The sequence below is a fragment of the Castanea sativa genome, chromosome 11 (assembly GCF_040712315.1).
Source record: "Castanea sativa cultivar Marrone di Chiusa Pesio chromosome 11, ASM4071231v1".
In the NCBI taxonomy this organism is placed as follows: Eukaryota; Viridiplantae; Streptophyta; class Magnoliopsida; order Fagales; family Fagaceae; genus Castanea; species Castanea sativa.
In genome coordinates, this window is record NC_134023.1 from 2,212,446 (window position 1) to 2,230,504 (window position 18,059).

Consider the following 18,059-nt stretch of genomic DNA (forward strand, 5'->3'; position numbering starts at 1 on the left):
CATGGTATATCAATACCAATATTTAGCACTATTAACTCACAAATCATAAATTTAGTTGTAGTACTTAAGTGCTTAATTATAAGGGTTTTGTTAACTACATGACACACATCTATTGGTTGGAAAAATCGGTGGCATGTATGTTTCTATGCAATTAAGGACCAATAATTTCTCGAACAAGTGAGAAATCAAACAGTTCTTAAAAATAATTTAAGAAAAAAATTATTTGAAACTAGCAAGTAACAAATTTCTGCCGACGTTTTTGAACTCAATCAAATAAATAATTTTGAGTTGTTGTTTAGACAAGTCAAATAGTTGGATTAGCACTTAAACAATATTATCCTAATATTATCATTCTGATGGAGAATGTCGTACATCCTTTCCCAGCCCACAATTTCTTAAGTCTATGCTTATCATGAATTGATAGATATCATGAATTGATGCTAGAAGATAGGTGGTTACTGCGTTTGAAGGGATGCTTTGATAAATTAGTAGTAGACTAACGGAATTAATATTTTAAATTAAATTGGTTGAGGGATAAATTATATATATATTTATTAGGAATAAACAAAGGGAAGGATCAAGGATACGCTAGTTTTTTTTTTCTTTTCCAAATTTTGTTTCTTGATATATATATATAATTTTATAAAATTTTAAATTTATAGCATCCACTCGATGATGATTTCTCTTTATCATATGGTCAATAAATCAATTGACTTAATTTTTGTATAAACAAAAATTAAACTCTAAATCTCTTATTCGATAACAACGGACTTTATCAATTAAGTAATCTAGATAATGAGAAGGTTTAAGGATAACTAATCTCTTAGCCGGTCATTATGACGAAGAAGGAGGAAGGCAAAAATGTGCCTCATACATGCAATATATATATATATATATATATATATATATATATATATATATATATATATCATATATTTATTTTTTGATAAGCATATATCATATATTTATATTTCTTATTGCTTGTAGAATTCATATACTATGATAAGAATGATATATATTGAATGTATAAAATAATTATTGATGAGAGTGAGAATTTATATGCCTAATGTAATTATTAGTTTGCCGCGGTGTTTGACACAAAATAAGAATGAATTTATTTTAGTTTGAGGGGGTGTTTGACATAGCATGGAAATAAGTGTTTTTTTTTTTTACTGCACTAGACCTTTTAGTCTTTGGCTAGTGTTTTGTGTTTACCTTGGTCAATTGGAGTATTATTATTTTATGTTGTTATAAAATTAGTTTTTGATGTACTTTTTCTTTTCATAAGCTAGTTTTTGTTGTACTTGGATGATCAAGTGGAGAATACATTTAGATTTTGGGTTTAGCTACCTCTTTCTCTGACTTTGATTTTTTATTTATTTTATGTAGGACTTGCTTAGAAAGTAAGAAAGTACATCTAAAAACAAATACTATCAATGTAGAAATTCATATATATATATATATATATATATTACTATTTAAGGGGCTTTCCCTATTTGAACCGGATTTTTTTAATTCCAAAATACCCATACACCCCTAGATTTAGGTAGAGACAAAACTACATGATAGTCTGGTAAAAATACATGTCTAACTTGTACTAAAATATTGTCTACAAAATAGGAATACTTTTCCACTAATTCACTTCTTCAAAGTAACTATATGTTTTTTTTTAAAATAGAAAAATAATGTTTTTTTTTATTATTTTATTTTTATAAAAATATAAACAAAAGAGTTAAAAAGCACTGCAGTTTTTTTCCTTAAAAAAAACACCTCATGTTTATCCAAATCAATAAAACTAATAGTTATAAAAAAAAAAAACTAAATTAAATAGATATATACACTTTTTTATTATATATAAGTAGATACATCTTTAACTCCTACTAAAACGTGATTACTCTCCTAATGGTTTTCAAATTGCTCTTCTATTTATTTATTAATATATATATATATATATATATATTTTTGTAAAAGTTAATAATTTGCCTCCATTCTATTTTGAGATTACTTTATTTTTCAATCACAAAAATACCTAAGAGGTGATGAAAATTATTTTACCTTCAAACGCATAATACTTATCACACCTCTAGGCATTTTGTGATTGAAAAATATAATAATTTCAAATTATAATTTATGCAAATTATTAAATTCTATTAAAAAATAGAAGGATCTTTAAGAAATCAAATATATATATATATATATATATACCCGCGCGCGTCTGTGTCAGAAATTCTTAGCTAACATTGGGGTCGAATAAAGTCTGCCTTACAATATGGAAGTGTACAATAAGGTATGCAGGGATGGTTTAAACTTTGATTGATAAACATGTGCGTCAAAGAAATCAAAACTTTTGTGGCTGAGGTTAATTGACTAGAACTCTTATTTATTTTTCTATATTGAAAAATTGTCCTTTTTTTGTTCTCTGAAAATATTATGATGGATTTGATTTGGCAATAATTGTCAAATTGGTTGATTGCATTAATGGTCATGGGAAACCAAAAGTGCAAAAGATTGATCTATTTATGGGAAAGAGTGAATAAATATTGAATAAACACGGTAGATGACTTATACGAGAACAATTTTTAACTTTAAGACTTTAAGTATTGAATTCTTCTTCTCATAATTTAAAAAAAAAAAAAAAAAAACGGTTAACCAGTGAACTATCCAAAAAAGACAAAAATTCTGTGGCTATTATGAATTATCTCTTTTGAGTTATAATTAATTTAATTTAATATAGTTTATCACTATTTGTACCTTTGAAAAAAGGAAATTGACAGATTATTGTCAATGGGGGAAAGATAAGGAAAAAAAAGGGTAAGATTTTAGGATGAGATGAAAATTGGTCCAAAGTGGATTCTAGTTGTCCCAAGAATCTTGAAACTTAATTAATTGGCACATTTTGGTGTTTCAAAAAAAAGACATCTAAGGATCAAACTTTCATTCTCCCAATTATTGAATTGTAAAAAGAGTAGAATCTAATTGTTCCGAAAATTTGTTGCCACATATGTGTGTGTATATATGTATAATTCATTTTTCAATAACCGGATTTGATGCAACAATTTAACAATAAATCTTAAGCGGTAGGTTGTTACTTAATAACTTACCGCTTAGAATTTGTTGTAAATGTGTTATTACTATATTTGATATGAATATTAATTTGTCTTAGGTGTAACTGTGTAAGTAATTAGAATTATTATATATATATATATATATATATATATATATATATATATATATATATAAAGTATCATTCTCTAATTGCTCCACCAAAAAAATAAATAAATAAATAAAAGCAACAAGCCTCAGGCACACACTATGCGATGAGGCTAATTATTATTATTATTATTATTATTATTATTATTATTGTATAATTTATTTTTGTTGGATTATTTTGATCTAAAACACGTTGGGTAAGAAATGTGTAAATGTATTTAGAAAAGGTGAGAAAAAACTACATCATACTTACACTTGAGCTGGGAGATAATTATCTTGGTCAGTTAATGAATTGATGCTAGAAGATAGGAATTGTTGGCTGTCTTGTCATGGGTAGGTGGTTTTTGTGTTTGAAAAGATGTTTTGAAGGTATGTTTGATAAATTAGTAGTAGAAAAACGGAATAAATCTTATTGGTTAAGGGATTTTTGAAGGGATGCTTGATAAATTAGTAGTAGACAAACGGAATAAAGGTCATTGATTAAGGGATATTGGTTGAGGGATAATTTGTTTGTCTACTACTAATTTATGAAACATCCCTTCGAACACAAGAACCACCGAACACCCCAACCCCCCAGATATATATATATATATATATATATATATATATATATATATATATATATGTTTGTCTACTACTAATTTATGAAAAATCCCTTCGAACACAAGAACCACCGAACACCCCAACCCCCCAGATATATATATATATATATATATATATATATATAGGGATTTCTGAGGGGTCGATGTTTGATAAATTAGTAGTAGACAAACGGAATAAAGGTCATTGATTGAGGGATATTATTGGTTGGCGGATATTTTGTTTGTCTGCGACTAATTTATGAAACATCCCTTTAAACACAAGAACCACGTACCACATATATATATATATATATATATATATATATATATATATATATATATATATATATATATATATATATTATTTTTTATTTTTATTTCTTATTGATAGTATTTTAAATTGATAGCATTCTGTAGAGTTGTTTAGATCCCTTAAATCACAATTGAATTAACCTAGTTAACAAACTAAGTTATTATTTAGTCCAAATTTCAGATCTAGGTTAACACAATCATATAATCATATCAATGCAAAGTGTGAAATATAAAAACACAAAGATATGATGACCCAGAAAAACCAAACCGGTAAAAAATTTAGGGAGGATTTAACCTAGCTATCCTCAAGGTAAACCTGAATCCACTATGAAATAATTGAAATTGTACAATAGCGACTTAGACTACTAACATCCTATTGCTACCCACTAGTAGAACTTACTGACACGACCACGTGCAAGCTTCGAGACCACGGACTCCTTCTTTCTTGGATTCTCCAGCAAATACAAGTATTCCCGCTTGTGTATCTTTAAACTCTTATAGCAGCAACTGAATGATCATCAAGCTCTTAAAGAAATCTCTTTCTTGATAATCCTAAGCTTGTGTGAAGGCAAGCACCTCTCAGATCTCACAAAAGATTCACACAAAAGTAATATGAGCAACCAAGACTCTAGAGAGATTTTGGGTACAAACTCTAGATCCAAAAAGAGGCACTCTCTTCTCTCTCTCCGAAGCCTTTAAAAACGTGCTTAGGGTTTCCTTTATCTAGTAGGAGAAGTAGATCTGAAACCCTATTTCTTAATGTGCTAGAACTGCTGTTTGGGTCGACTTAAAATTCTGTAGAAAATTCCTAATGCACGATTCTCGATAGGTCGAGTCTACTCTTCGATCGATCGAGCCGTGCTGAAATAGAACAGTAATTTCTTACAACTACTCGATTCCAAATTTACATTAAACCAAATTTTGAGCAAGTCTTAACCTAGACTAAATGTTTTGCTCATGGTTTGCCAACACAACTTACATTGAAGTTCTAATACATTAGTCCCCAAGGTCTTAGAATCTAATACATTCACTCTATAATGATTTCTTTTTATCATATGGTCAATATATCAATTGACTTAATATTTGTGTAAACAAAAATTAAGTTTTAAATCTCTTATTGGATAATAATAAAGTTTATCAATTGAGTTAACTAGATAATGGAAAGGTTTAAGGATAACTATTCTCTTGGCCAGTCATTATGTTTAATGAAGTGTGCTCTTTTTTTGAGAAAGAATGAAGTGTGCTGTTTTGTGTGCCTAAACATAGCAAATATTGTACTATAATCTTAGTGTTTAGGGTTTTAGGCCCCGGTTATCACAAATTTAATCAACTTTAAGTAACTAATTAATTATTTATTCTCTTAATTAAATTGATTAACACATCACACAAGCACAAATCACATAGATAAAATAAAATGATGACCAGGGAATATCAGTGAAATTGTCTATTTAGAAACTAAAAGCTTGAAGAAGATTTAACTTAAAGGCAACATATTCATTAATAGAATCGAAGTTTGTACCGTAGACTTAAGCCTAAATCTACTCTACCTCATGTAATACAAAACACCATCCTCACATGTCTCCAAAAACATGTTCTAGGGTTTATATATATAGACACACACTTAAGATCTACCAAAACCCTAAATTAAACGGTTGAGAAATGAAGCTGAAATTCCAATCAACACAAATTTTGATTGGTCGAGATGTGTACTTTTGACTTGTCAAGCCTGCAATTGAAATGCAATATTCCAGTACTCTATTTTCTTCATTCTTGAGTCTTCACTTGTTCTGAACTTGAGTTGTCTTGTTTGAAGGATTAATTCAACAATAATTGTTCATGATTGCGAATTTAAAAATATAGGCTCTACACTTAGGAAAAAGACGATATTCTATAGTACCAACTTCAAAGTTTCTGTTTTGTTTTAAAAATAAAAGATAAAAAGGTTCAACTAGGTGTTCAATGTTCTTTGAAAGCAGTGCGTATTGACAGTCAATAAATGACTCAAAAAGACCTTGGCATAATACATCAATAATACAATATTTTTTGTAATTTGTTTTTGTTCTAGCATCTATTATGATCAATGACCCTTTCCGAATACATTTAATTGAATCGCAGAGACAAGAGGATAATTGTGGAATGGACAGTAAAATCTGCCATGCATTGCCATCTAGCTATAACATAAGTAGATAAATAAATCATTAAAAAGAGAAAAAAAAAAGGAATTATATTAAAAATTATCTTTTTTATTAATTCAAAAATAAAGAAGAGATTAGAAAAAATAAAAACAAAAACTAAAAAAAATGGGGTAAGATTAGGGAAATGTTTGGTAAGAGTATTTAAATATATATTTTTGTTTTGCAATCCAAAAAATGGTGGATATTGTAAGTGCACAATTGCACCTGGCCCCAAGAACAGTTACGGGCTCAGGCCCAATGAGCCTTAAACAATATGAATTTGTAGAGTGTGGGCTTGAAATCCAGGTTAGAAGTGTCTAAGGATTAAATGACAAGTCAGAGATTGCAAACACTTGAAAACAACAAGGAATATTGTAAATCAACCTCCTCGGACGTAAGCCGAGAGCTGTTCTTCTATTATCTCTTTCTCTTTTTTCTTTTTCTTTTTAGATTACAAAAAAGAGAGCCCCCTATTCCTGTTCTAGGTTTCTTCTTAAATACTCCTCTTTTTGATACTTTGTACACGTGTTGCCCCCATTCCCCCTTAGTCTAGATATTTCTTTTCTCAGTACCTTTGAATAGTAACCAGAAGTTTCCCTTCCACTGTTCAGGTGTCACTTCCCCATTAATGCGGCCAGGGTGGTAGGTGCAGGGTCTTTAATGTGGAGGTGGCAGCCTTTATCTTTGGTATTTCTCTAACATCGGTGCTTCTAGGACATTCAAGGGTTCTCCCTCTTTAACCATTGGTCATGACCGTGTCATTCCCTAACCTTTACCATGAAGTCCCGGGTTCTCCGGTGTCCGTCCGAAGGGAAATTCACCCTCGGCTAGATCCTCGGATCCTCGGCGTATGGGCCGACCCGTAGTACTAACAAGTTCTAAACCCAAGAGCAGGTCGGCCTTTCTTAGCATGGCCCAAAGGCCCACATTCCCATCAGGGTCTTTTTACTCTCCACAGATATATACCACTCTTGAATTTATTATTTGGCTAATATATTCTAAATATAGTTTTCAAAAAACTATATCCTATTTTCCTGATTTAGAACAAGATTTTGAAAATAGATAAGGGGGTGTTTTCAAGATACTGAAAATGTTTTCGTTGTAAATAAATTGAAAATAGTGGACCACACATATTTGTCCAAACTCTTTTATCTCTTAATTAAGGAGTTCATCTTTATTGCAAAAAGAATTCCTACTCTTCAAATTTGAAACTTAACATTATAAAAAAAAAGTACATGATGAGCTCTACTCCCTTATCATTATCCACAAAACAAGAGTAATCTATAGATTCTACACGTTACTTTTTGTAAATATTTAAAAAAAAATCTCAAAAATAGAAATGGACTCTTAAAAAATTATTATTGTTTTCATATTTTAAAAATTGTTATTAAAAGTGGGAGTCAAACATGTATAACATAAAAATTATTATCTGAAAACTAGTTTCAAGTTCAATTTTTTGAAAATTGTTTTTATATTGTTTTGAAAACAAAAATAAAAATCCTCCCACCAATCAGTAGGACCTAGTATTTAGAAGAAGGGAAAAAAAAAAAAAAAAGAGAGAGAGGGAAACCTAAGGTGGAGTTTGGAGCAGGGAATCACATTACTCTTGACATCTAAATTACTGGGAATATGATACTTTGCAATCTAGATGTTTAGGAACATAACTATTCCTATGTTTGATTTAACTGGAAATCTAATAAGATTCTTAAGAATGTGAGATTATAATGTTTGGTTTATTCCTAAGAATCTTAAATGAATCATTTATTTTTCCCACACTATCTTTAGATTTGTAAATCCATTATCAAGTCTTTTTTATTATTTTTATTTTTGTAACTTTTAAATTATCCTCCAAATAAATAATGACAAAAAAAGTAAATGATAAATTATGACAAATACATTAAAACTATAATCTAACATTTCAAAATGACAAGTACAATACAAAAATAACTATTTAAATTCTTATTCTTTATGAAAAATCTTGTTGATAAAAACAAATAATTTAATTTACTTTGGCATCTAACCAATCCCAAATAGGAAATATAAAAAGGGGAAAATTAATTTTTAGCCATAATTTTAAATAGAGCTTAATTCATAACGAAACAACCTGACAACATTTAGGTTTATAAGATATAGATAATTTGTTTTATTGTTTATCTTCATTACATAAATGATTAGAAAAAATAGTTAAAAATGTCATTTTATAAAAAAAATACAATTTCCTTTAAATTTAGGAATCTGAATACCCATTTATTTTAATGGGAATCCACATTCCTACAAAAAGGGGGTTGAGGGGGAATCAAAATACCCTTGACATTTGATTCCCTAGTGTGATTTGCACCAAATGTGAGAATCTTTAAACATTCCTAGAAATTTTAAAACATTACCTCATACCAAACGCCACATTAAGTCCTGATAAAGGGAAAAAATGAGCAGAAAAAAAATGAAAATGTTAGCCTTAGTGGTCCTATTTTATAGCAAAAAAAAAAAAAACCTTTGTCTTTATGTTTTATATATAATTTTTATTTTAAGAATCTAATTTATAAGTGGATCAAGTAATTTGAAAATTATCAGGAGAGTGACCATATTTTTAGGCAATTTTTTAGTGAGAGTTAGAGTAGAATTCTTACCAGATTGTCCTTTAGTTTTGTTTCTACTTAAACATAGGGGCATAAGGGCATTTTTTAACCAAAAAAATGAAGATCCCAAACAACAGAAGCCCTTTTCAATGTTATGGATTTCGTTTTGTTCTAATTGGAACGACTGGAAGTTCTTGTATCAGTAAGTAAACCAGAATGATAATACCATCCATTTCACTTCGGATTAAATTTTGCCTCATTTCGGCCTGTTCTAATCAATTCCGGCCAATTTCGGCCGAAATTCATTTTTTGGCCAGTATGTATTTTGGCTTCTTATTTTACCTTCTTGAACTTGATTAGCGTCCTGTAGCTCCTAGCCTCTCTCTCATCTCTCACTATCTGACCCTCTTAACCGTGATAGAGAACTTGAAAATAAAATTGAAGACCAAGATGAAGTGAAAATGGCATGACTTGTAAAAAAAAAAGAGATGAAAAAGATGAGAAAAGACTAAGAAAGAGTGAAAGACTATAGCAATCTACAATAATGAAAGATAGAAGAAGTTGCATTTGAGCAGGTTGTAGTGTACTACTTACTTGTTACAATTACCCAAAATGTGAGTTTTACTTGAAAAAAACCATAAAATAAATGTTTTAAAAAATAATAATAATCCCACTTTGTTTTAATAGAAAACTATATTAAATTTATTATTTTACATAATAGTAATAGTAATAATAATATATAAATATATATTTTAGTAGTAATTCTGAAACGGTACCCGAAATTGCCCGGTATCGAAATATTTCATTCCAATGAACAAATCAAAACAGATTTCTAAACGGTATTCATAACATTGGTATAAATATAAATATTAGATCCAATCAAAATTTAAAAACTGTAGTTGATCTTTCTAAGATAAAAAAAAATATTAGGAAAATATAAATATCCATTATTTCAAACACATATTCATAATTGATGAAAAATGATTAAATTTTAACCTATAAAAGTAGCTGGAAAAAAGAAAAAGCAAAAGAGAGAGAGAGAGAGAGAGAGAGAGAGAGAGAGAGGAAACAATGGATGCGTGACAATCAAAACCCATACAGTATGTATATGTCATACATAGACATAGATGCTACAATGTGTGATGTGTCATACATAGATGCTAGACGTGGCAGTTGGCACACAGTTTTAGACTCTCGCCTCTCCTTAGCCTAAAAAACACTGTAAAAGCCTTTATTCATTCAGACATCACTCACTCCAATTCTGCCTTTTCATAAACATAGTTCCAAATGGCCGATTCAACACCACTTCTTTCCCAACCCAACTCGGCCGAGTCACAAAGCACCACCCCACCTCTAGAGAAACACCGTCCATCCCTTGATTCCATCATTGAACGGTGTATAGGAGTATTTGGGTGGGCCCAATTCTTCCAAACTCTACTTGTATCCTTGGCATGGCTATTTGATGCACAACAAACATTCATTAGTGTCTTCACTGATGCATATCCAACATGGCACTGTACTACTCATCAACATGGTTGCGACTCGGTCTACAACATTTGCTATCTTCCAAAAAATTCATGGGCATGGGATTGGCCTTCCTATACATCAATCATATCAGAATGGAAGTTAGAATGTTCTTCTTCCATTATCACTGGCTTGCCTGCATCATCCTTCTTCATGGGTTGCCTAGTGGGTGGATTCGTTCTTGCCACACTTGCCGATTCCTCACTTGGTCGCAAAAACATGATCTTTCTTTCATGCCTTACCATGTCCCTATCTTCTTTGCTTACTGTCTTCTCCACCAACATATGGGTTTACTCAGCTTTAAGATTGGTTTGTGGGTTTGGCCGTGCAACAATTGGAACTTCTGCACTTGTGTTAACAGCTGAGCTCGTGGGAAAAAGGTGGCGAGGCCAAGTGGGTGTGATAGGATTCTTTTGTTTCACAATTGGGTTCTTATCACTACCAGCTATAGCTTATTTGAATAGAGGTTCATCTTGGAGATCTCTTTATTTATGGACTTCTATCCCAGGAATCTTTTATTCTATGCTAGTTCACTTCTTTGTTCGTGAGTCTCCTAGATGGCTCTTTGTGCGTGGACGAAAAGAGGAAGCAGTGGCCACGTTGAAAAGCATTGCAACACCTAGCCGTAGTAGTTGTTTAACTTGGAGCTTCTCTGAGGTTTCGTTTCAGGAAGAAAGATGTAATAATGGTAATATTTTCTCGACTATAAAGATGTTGGTGCAGAAAAGATGGGCTTTCCGAAGGTTGTTACCGGTTTTGGTGATAGGTTTTGGGAGTGGAATGGTGTACTATGGCATGCCATTAGGCCTAGGAAACTTGTCATTCAATCTCTACTTGAGTGTCACATTAAATGCCTTAGCTGAGATACCATCTTCATTGATCACTATGTTGCTTATAGGTAAGTTGAACAGAAAATTTTCTGTGCTTGCTTTCACTACTCTTAGTGGGATTTTCAGTATTATGTGTGCTTTGAAAGGTGAGGTGTGGACAAGATTGCAGATTGCACTTGAGCTAGTTTCCTTCTTCAGTGCTTGTACTGCTGTCGATATATTACTCATATTCACAATAGAGTTGTTCCCTACTTGTGTTAGGAACTCAGCTACTTCGTTGGTGAGACAAGCAGTTGTGTTTGGTGGTGTGTTTGGTCCGATGCTAGTGGCTGCTGATAGAAGAGATGGAATTTCATCCTATGGGGTGTTTGGGTTGGTGATAGGCTGTTGTGGGCTGTTTGCAATTTGTTTACCAGAGACAAGAGGTAGAGCACTTTGTGATACAATGGATGAGGAAGAGCACAAAGAGAAGGCAATTTGTAATGATGAAGGTGATGTCTTGGCTTAATTAGCTTTTGGTTTGCTCAAATTATGTAAAAACTGTGTGCAGTGATTGGTCAAGAATCTTTAAAATAAACAACATTTATCTTTCATAAGCCTGATTTTTTTTTTTTCTTGTGAAGAATTTCATAAGATTGATTTGGTGGTAATTTTTTTTTTTTTAATTTCTTTTCTGAGTGTATGTGAATTTGGCCTGGATTTTAACCATCTAAAAAGGAAATACAAAATCTCTCTTTTTAAATTTTATTTATTTATTTATATTACACCATTCATAATGTTTAAGTTTATAAACATCCTGTGCATAAGCCATTCTAAAACATCATTTTTAATTTTGATTTTTAGAAATGAAATACAAATATCAGGAAATGTAAGATAAATATATTTTAATGTTTTATGAATTAAATTTTTTGGAAGAAGATGGTGCTTCTATTTTTATGTGAGCTGGTCATCAATAATGATATCTATATATAGTATCCATTAAATTTAAGAGAATAATAGAATACATGAGCTAACGTAATTCGATTTGAAGACCTAAATCCACAAGCCTAGCCGGATACATCTTTATAATGTTAAGATAATGATAGAACATATTGACAATATATGACAATATGCTAATTGTGAATTTATTTATTTGTTATGCTTGTGTGGAGGAAATGCTAACAGCTATTAGTCTCATTACATTCACGCAAAATATATGAGGAGTTGTGTGTGGAAGTCTTTCACATTCAAAATGCCATACTGCACATTCTTGTGCGTCGGTCACTCCACAAGTATAAATTTTTGTGGAATGTTGTAAGCAAAAACTGAAATTCAAGTCTCTAGGAAGAAGTTTCACACACATATACACTTAAATTAGGTTATAGTAGAAATTCTATCTTATAAAAAAATAAAATAAATAAATAAATAAAAAGAATGCTATGCTAACATTACTTATTTGTTCATGTCAAATTGAAATGTCTACTAAAATGATATATTGTCAATATCTTATTTTGTTGACAGCCTGAAGATATAAATTTATGAAATAGCACGCTTGTAAAATTCTTCAAAACAAAGCACCGACTTACTTTTAGAGTTTTTTTATTTTTTATTTATTTTTATAGAGTTGGTGATGAATCTTACAACAAGATTCTCTTTATATTACTTGAAATAAAGAGAATTCATTTTAATATTAAGATTTTATTTTATTCTTAAAATGTAACAGTATACAAAATATTAAGTCACTTAAAATAATAAATGGTGTGACACTAAAAATGTAAAAAGTACCATTTTACTATATATGGTGTGACACTAAAAATGTAAAAAGTATCATTTTACTATATATATATAGGACATAACTTAGATATAATACTTATGTGTTATTATTTTTGTTCTTTTCTTAAAATTCTGATCTGTGACTTTTTTCTCATTAAATGAAAGTGCATTTTTTAGTTAAGTGATTATATGACAGAATTTTAAGAGGAAAATTTAAGAAATAGTACCTAAGGTATTGTATATAAATTTTGTCTATATATATAGATTTATTAATTGGAATTGTATAAACAACTTAAACATGATTTTAAGTAACAAAATTTCTATCGAGGTTTTCCAACTCAATTAAGGGTCTATTTAAATATCGTTTATTTGTTGAAAATTGAAAACTTATTACTGAAAATACTATATTTAAATATTTTTTAAAAATAAAAAATATTGTTCATGTGTTTTTAGGTTATGACTGGCCATGAATAATGCCATGGAACCAGCCAAATACAAATGCTGAATCATCAACGCACGCTAAATAAGTGGTTTTGAGCTTTTGATTAGAAAAGACAATTAGTTCGAGTAGCACTATACTATTTTATCATTCTGAGGGAGAATGGATCATCCTTGCCACAATATACAATTATTAATATATTATTATCTCATACTTTGCTACTTTGCTTTGCATGTGCTTTGGACATTGTTAAAGTATGAAAGTAACTGGGCGGCGTGGGCGCTCCTAAATGATAGGAGGTCCCGGCAGCCAGCGTGTCTCTTTTTCACTTTAGTTGCTGTTATCCTTTCATTATAAAGATAGACCCAATAGATTGAAGTTCCAGAGAATTCACGAGTCTTCTCGTCAATAATGAAATGATGACAGAGGCCAATTTCTCTAAATTGACCCGCAGAAATCGATTTAGATAGGTTCTTTTGTTTGTTTGTTTGTTTGATTGATTTTTTTATTTATTGTTGTTTTGTTTAGATATATGATAATATTTGAAATTTATGATATCGTAATTGTTTTTTATTATTAGAGACATCAATACTTTTTGTTTTTGTTTTTTTATTATTTTTAAAATATAATAATATATTGGCGAGATTTTAATAGAGTCTATTATTTGATGTTAAAAAATTTTACACGTTGAAATAATCCGAACGGATCTATTTGATATTGTTAGGAAAAGCAATACTTTAACAGTAGAGTTCTACATATGAGATCTATCCTTCAATCACCTTGTAATTTGTAGTCTTTATTTCTTTTTATTTGTTTGTGTTTTGAGAGTTTATTGTATTTTTCTTTAGCAAAAAAAAATAATAATAATAAATAGAAAGTAGAGTTCTAGAGTCTAATAATACATGAGAATATTCTCTTTTAATATTCCATTGAATGATAGTAATCCAAGTGGAAGAAACAAACGGTGGCGCTAGGTGAGATGCAGATTACTCAATGATGCAGTGATTAAATGTGAGGACTAAGGAGGATATGAATGGTCAAAATCTGATTGCCAGTAAGCAAATTGAGAATGATGCCGACAGTGAGAAGGGAATTTTGGACGCATATGACAAGTGTGATTGGGGTGATTTTGCTGGTTAAGATTTTTTTTTTCAATTCTATTTGTTGTTTAGTTTTTTAAACTAGATATAAATTGGTAATTTAGTGGTTAATAGTTGATGCGGTAATAGGTCATCTCAGTTTTGTAAAGGATATGACTTGTAGTACAATATGAAATACCTCTAGCCTTATTTAATAGAGTATCACGATTAGCTAAGTCAACATTTTCCATCCATTACTAAAGGACATATACAATTTTGACACATCAAGAGGTGAGAAATTAAATTGATACATTTCAAAATATTAGGACCAAAATGATAATTTCTTCTAAATTATTTTTAACATCTTAGCAATCTCGCTAGAAGCCCATTCTAGACAGGACAATTTTTCATTTTCAAACTGCTTCCATCGCAATAATAATAACGAAAGTAACAAGAAGTGTTTTAAGTGATTAAATAAGATCAATTTTGTTATGTGTAGCATGCTAAAAGTGACCCATTTAAGTTAATATTTGGATAACAAAAGTAAAAATGATTTTTTTTTTTCTGAATTTATTTCAAGGGAAGTGTTGGGATAATATTTTACAAAAAAAAAAATAAAAAGAAAGTGAGAAAAGATAAGTCAACACTTGGTGTGTGAGTGTATTCCCTTATCTCATCCCCCTTCTCCTATATATATATATATATATGTGTGTGTGTGTGTGTGTGTTTCTAAAAAAAAAATATATTCAGTATTGTTAAGTTGTTCCACATCGGTAAGTGTGATATTGAGAAGGGTTAATCACTTACTCCGCGATACTAACTGCGGCATGCAGTTTTGATGTTAGCTTGTGAGTGTATTCCATTATCTCATCCCCTTCTTCTATATATGTGCGTGTGTGTTTTTCAAAAAAAAAAAAAAAAAATTCTAACGAAGACACGGGCTTTGGCATTTAAACAAATGACCATACTTTGGTTTACACATTTGAAAACCGATGGCCTAAAAAATAGGCCACCGGATCATTGTCAAAATAAGTGAAGACATGGGCCTGGTGGATTTCGTTTAAAAAATGGAATTGAAATGGATTTGTCAAGAAACTTACTAGTCCAACCGTTAAAGTCCAGCAATCTCTAACAATGGCTTGAGAGTTGAGACTATCTGCCTTTTTTTGTTGAACAACTAGGTTGGGTTTCATATGTATGTAAGACACGTGCATTTCATTATAAAGAATAATGGTATAGGTCAAAACAAGAATTTATTTATAACAAAAAAAAAAAAAAAAACCATCTCATTTCTAAAGAGCCTAAAAATTTTATCATTAATTTTAAGAATCATTAAATTTACTATTTACGAAAAACAAACACAAATTAGGACACATATCACATTAGAAAACCATTAGATCATAATGTTATAACAAATTAGGATATACAAACAAAAACTATAACATATTTCAAATATATATTTGAAAAAGAATTAGATCATTGATAAGAATATTTTGACATAAAAATTTTCTAACTCCTTTTCTCCTTCGAGTTCGGATCACCCTTCAATCTCCTTCTTTTATGCTTCGAGTACTAGGCCCCTTTCAGGTTGATTAGGGCACCATTAGCCAAGCTCTCCACTTGTGTTCCCTGTCTGGTTACCCAATACGACAAGTAGTAAAGTAACCGTCGGGTAAGAATGCGTAGTTGGTCCACACTCTTTTTGCATGTCTTCCACTCATGCATCCCTATATGGAAAGAATTTGCACATTATGTGTAAAGATCCTTTTACATATTCATATTCTCCAAAAATGGGAAGTAAAGCCCTAAGTTCTCTGAATATTAACTCTGTATCCTCCCTACAAGGAAAAATCCTACGTTCATAGGATCTTAGTTAGCCCTATACTACTATATAAACACCAAGCCTCATCTTCTCTAAGATATGTGAAATTTCCTAACTCTTACACCTTTGAGTTATTGGAGATTCTTGTATCACTACTTAACATTCAAAGAGTCTTTGGTCGGCACCCTATTGGTGCTCTGTTGGTTCTCATGTTTTGTTCTTCAAGTACCCTATTTGGCATGCGTGTTGATGATAAACTCATTGATGATTTTTGTGTATCATCAATCATAATGTTAAATAGATATTAAGTCAGTAAAGATGTCAAATAGGTATTATGTTAGTGAAGACATCAAAAAAGTCGATTTAGTAGTAGGTACAAAATGATTTACTGATGTCTATATAGATGAAATCAACCTATGGAAATTTGTACAAAAGAATATAGAACATGCATTTCAAGCTTACAAACATACTTCAATCAGTTAGTTGTGTTACAAGCACCACAAGCTAAAGTTAGAAAATAACATGCCCTCATAGAGCATCAGTTTCTTCCATGACAGTATCAGAACAGCTACTAGTGTAGTAATGTTCAACTATACATGAAATAGAATCCTTTTCAAAATTGAGGAAGCCTTACAACTTGCACCCATATTGTAGATGCCTTTTGTTTTAAATATTTCTGAGCAGCAATGGAAGGCATTGCCAGTCTTATTCTTTATTTATTTTTTTATCCTTAAAAATTAGCTAGTGTGGATTTCAATTAGAAACGTGAAGTATATGAAACAACAACTTTTGTAATGTGATTGAAGACACATTACAGCTTATTTTCCTATAATGATACAAATTCCACTAGAATACTTACATTGTCTGCGTATTAGAAAGCGTTGACAGAAGTAAATATTATGACGGATTTGAGTTGGCAATAATTTCCAAATTGGCTGATAGCATTAATGGTCATGGGAAACCAAAAGTGCAAAAGATTGATCTACTTATGGGAAAGAATGAATAAATATTTTTGGCTTTAAGTATTGAATTCTTCTTCTCATAATTAAAAAAAAAAAAAAAAAAAAAAGGTTAACCAGTAAACTATCCAAAAAAGACAAATTCTGCGTCTATTATGAATTATCTTTTGAGTTATAATTAATGTAATTTAATATAGTTTATCACTATTTGTAACTCTAAAAAAAGGAAATTGACAGATTATTGTTGATGGGGGGAAAGATAAGGAAAAAAAAAGGGGGTAAGATTTTAGGATGAAATGAAAATTGGTCCAAAGTGGAATCTAGTTGTGCCAAGAATCTTGAAACTTAATTAGTTGGCACATTTTGGTGTTTCCAAAAAAAATAAATCTAAGGATCAAACTCTCATTCTCCGAATTATTCAATTGTAAAAAAAATAGAATCTAGTTGTTCTGAAAATCTGTTGCCACATATGTGTGTATATGTATAATTCATTTTTCAATAACCGGATTAGATGCAACACTTTAATAAGAAATCTTAAGTGGTGGGTTGTTACTTAACAACTTACCGTCTAAAATTTGTTGTGAATGTGTTGTTACCATATTTGATAAAGAAAGTTTAGATGTAAATGTATAAGTACTTAGAATTATCTATTGTTGTTTATGAAAAAAAAAAAATTTTATTTATTGTTTTTTCTTTCACTTTGTCTTTCTCTTTGTCTCTCATTCTCTAATTGCTCCAAAAAAAAAAAGCAACAAGCCTCAGGCACATACGAAGAGATGAGGATAATAATAATAATAATTT

The 18,059-nt window shown here is 30.4% G+C and overlaps 1 protein-coding gene across 1 annotated transcript; it reads left to right on the plus strand.

Moving 5' to 3' along the window:
• Nucleotides 1-10,041: 10,041 nt before the first annotated feature.
• On the plus strand, nucleotides 10,042-11,803 carry LOC142614981 (organic cation/carnitine transporter 3-like). The gene has a single exon (XM_075787630.1). The coding sequence runs from the start codon at nucleotides 10,141-10,143 to the stop codon at nucleotides 11,713-11,715; it is 1,575 nt and encodes a 524-aa protein (XP_075643745.1). The 5' UTR covers nucleotides 10,042-10,140; the 3' UTR covers nucleotides 11,716-11,803.
• Nucleotides 11,804-18,059: the final 6,256 nt, after the last annotated feature.

What these genes read in the sequence shown, in the direction of transcription:
- LOC142614981 (XM_075787630.1), top strand. Translation starts at nt 10,141, where the DNA reads ATGGCCGATTCAACACCACTTCTTTCCCAACCCAACTCGGCCGAGTCA.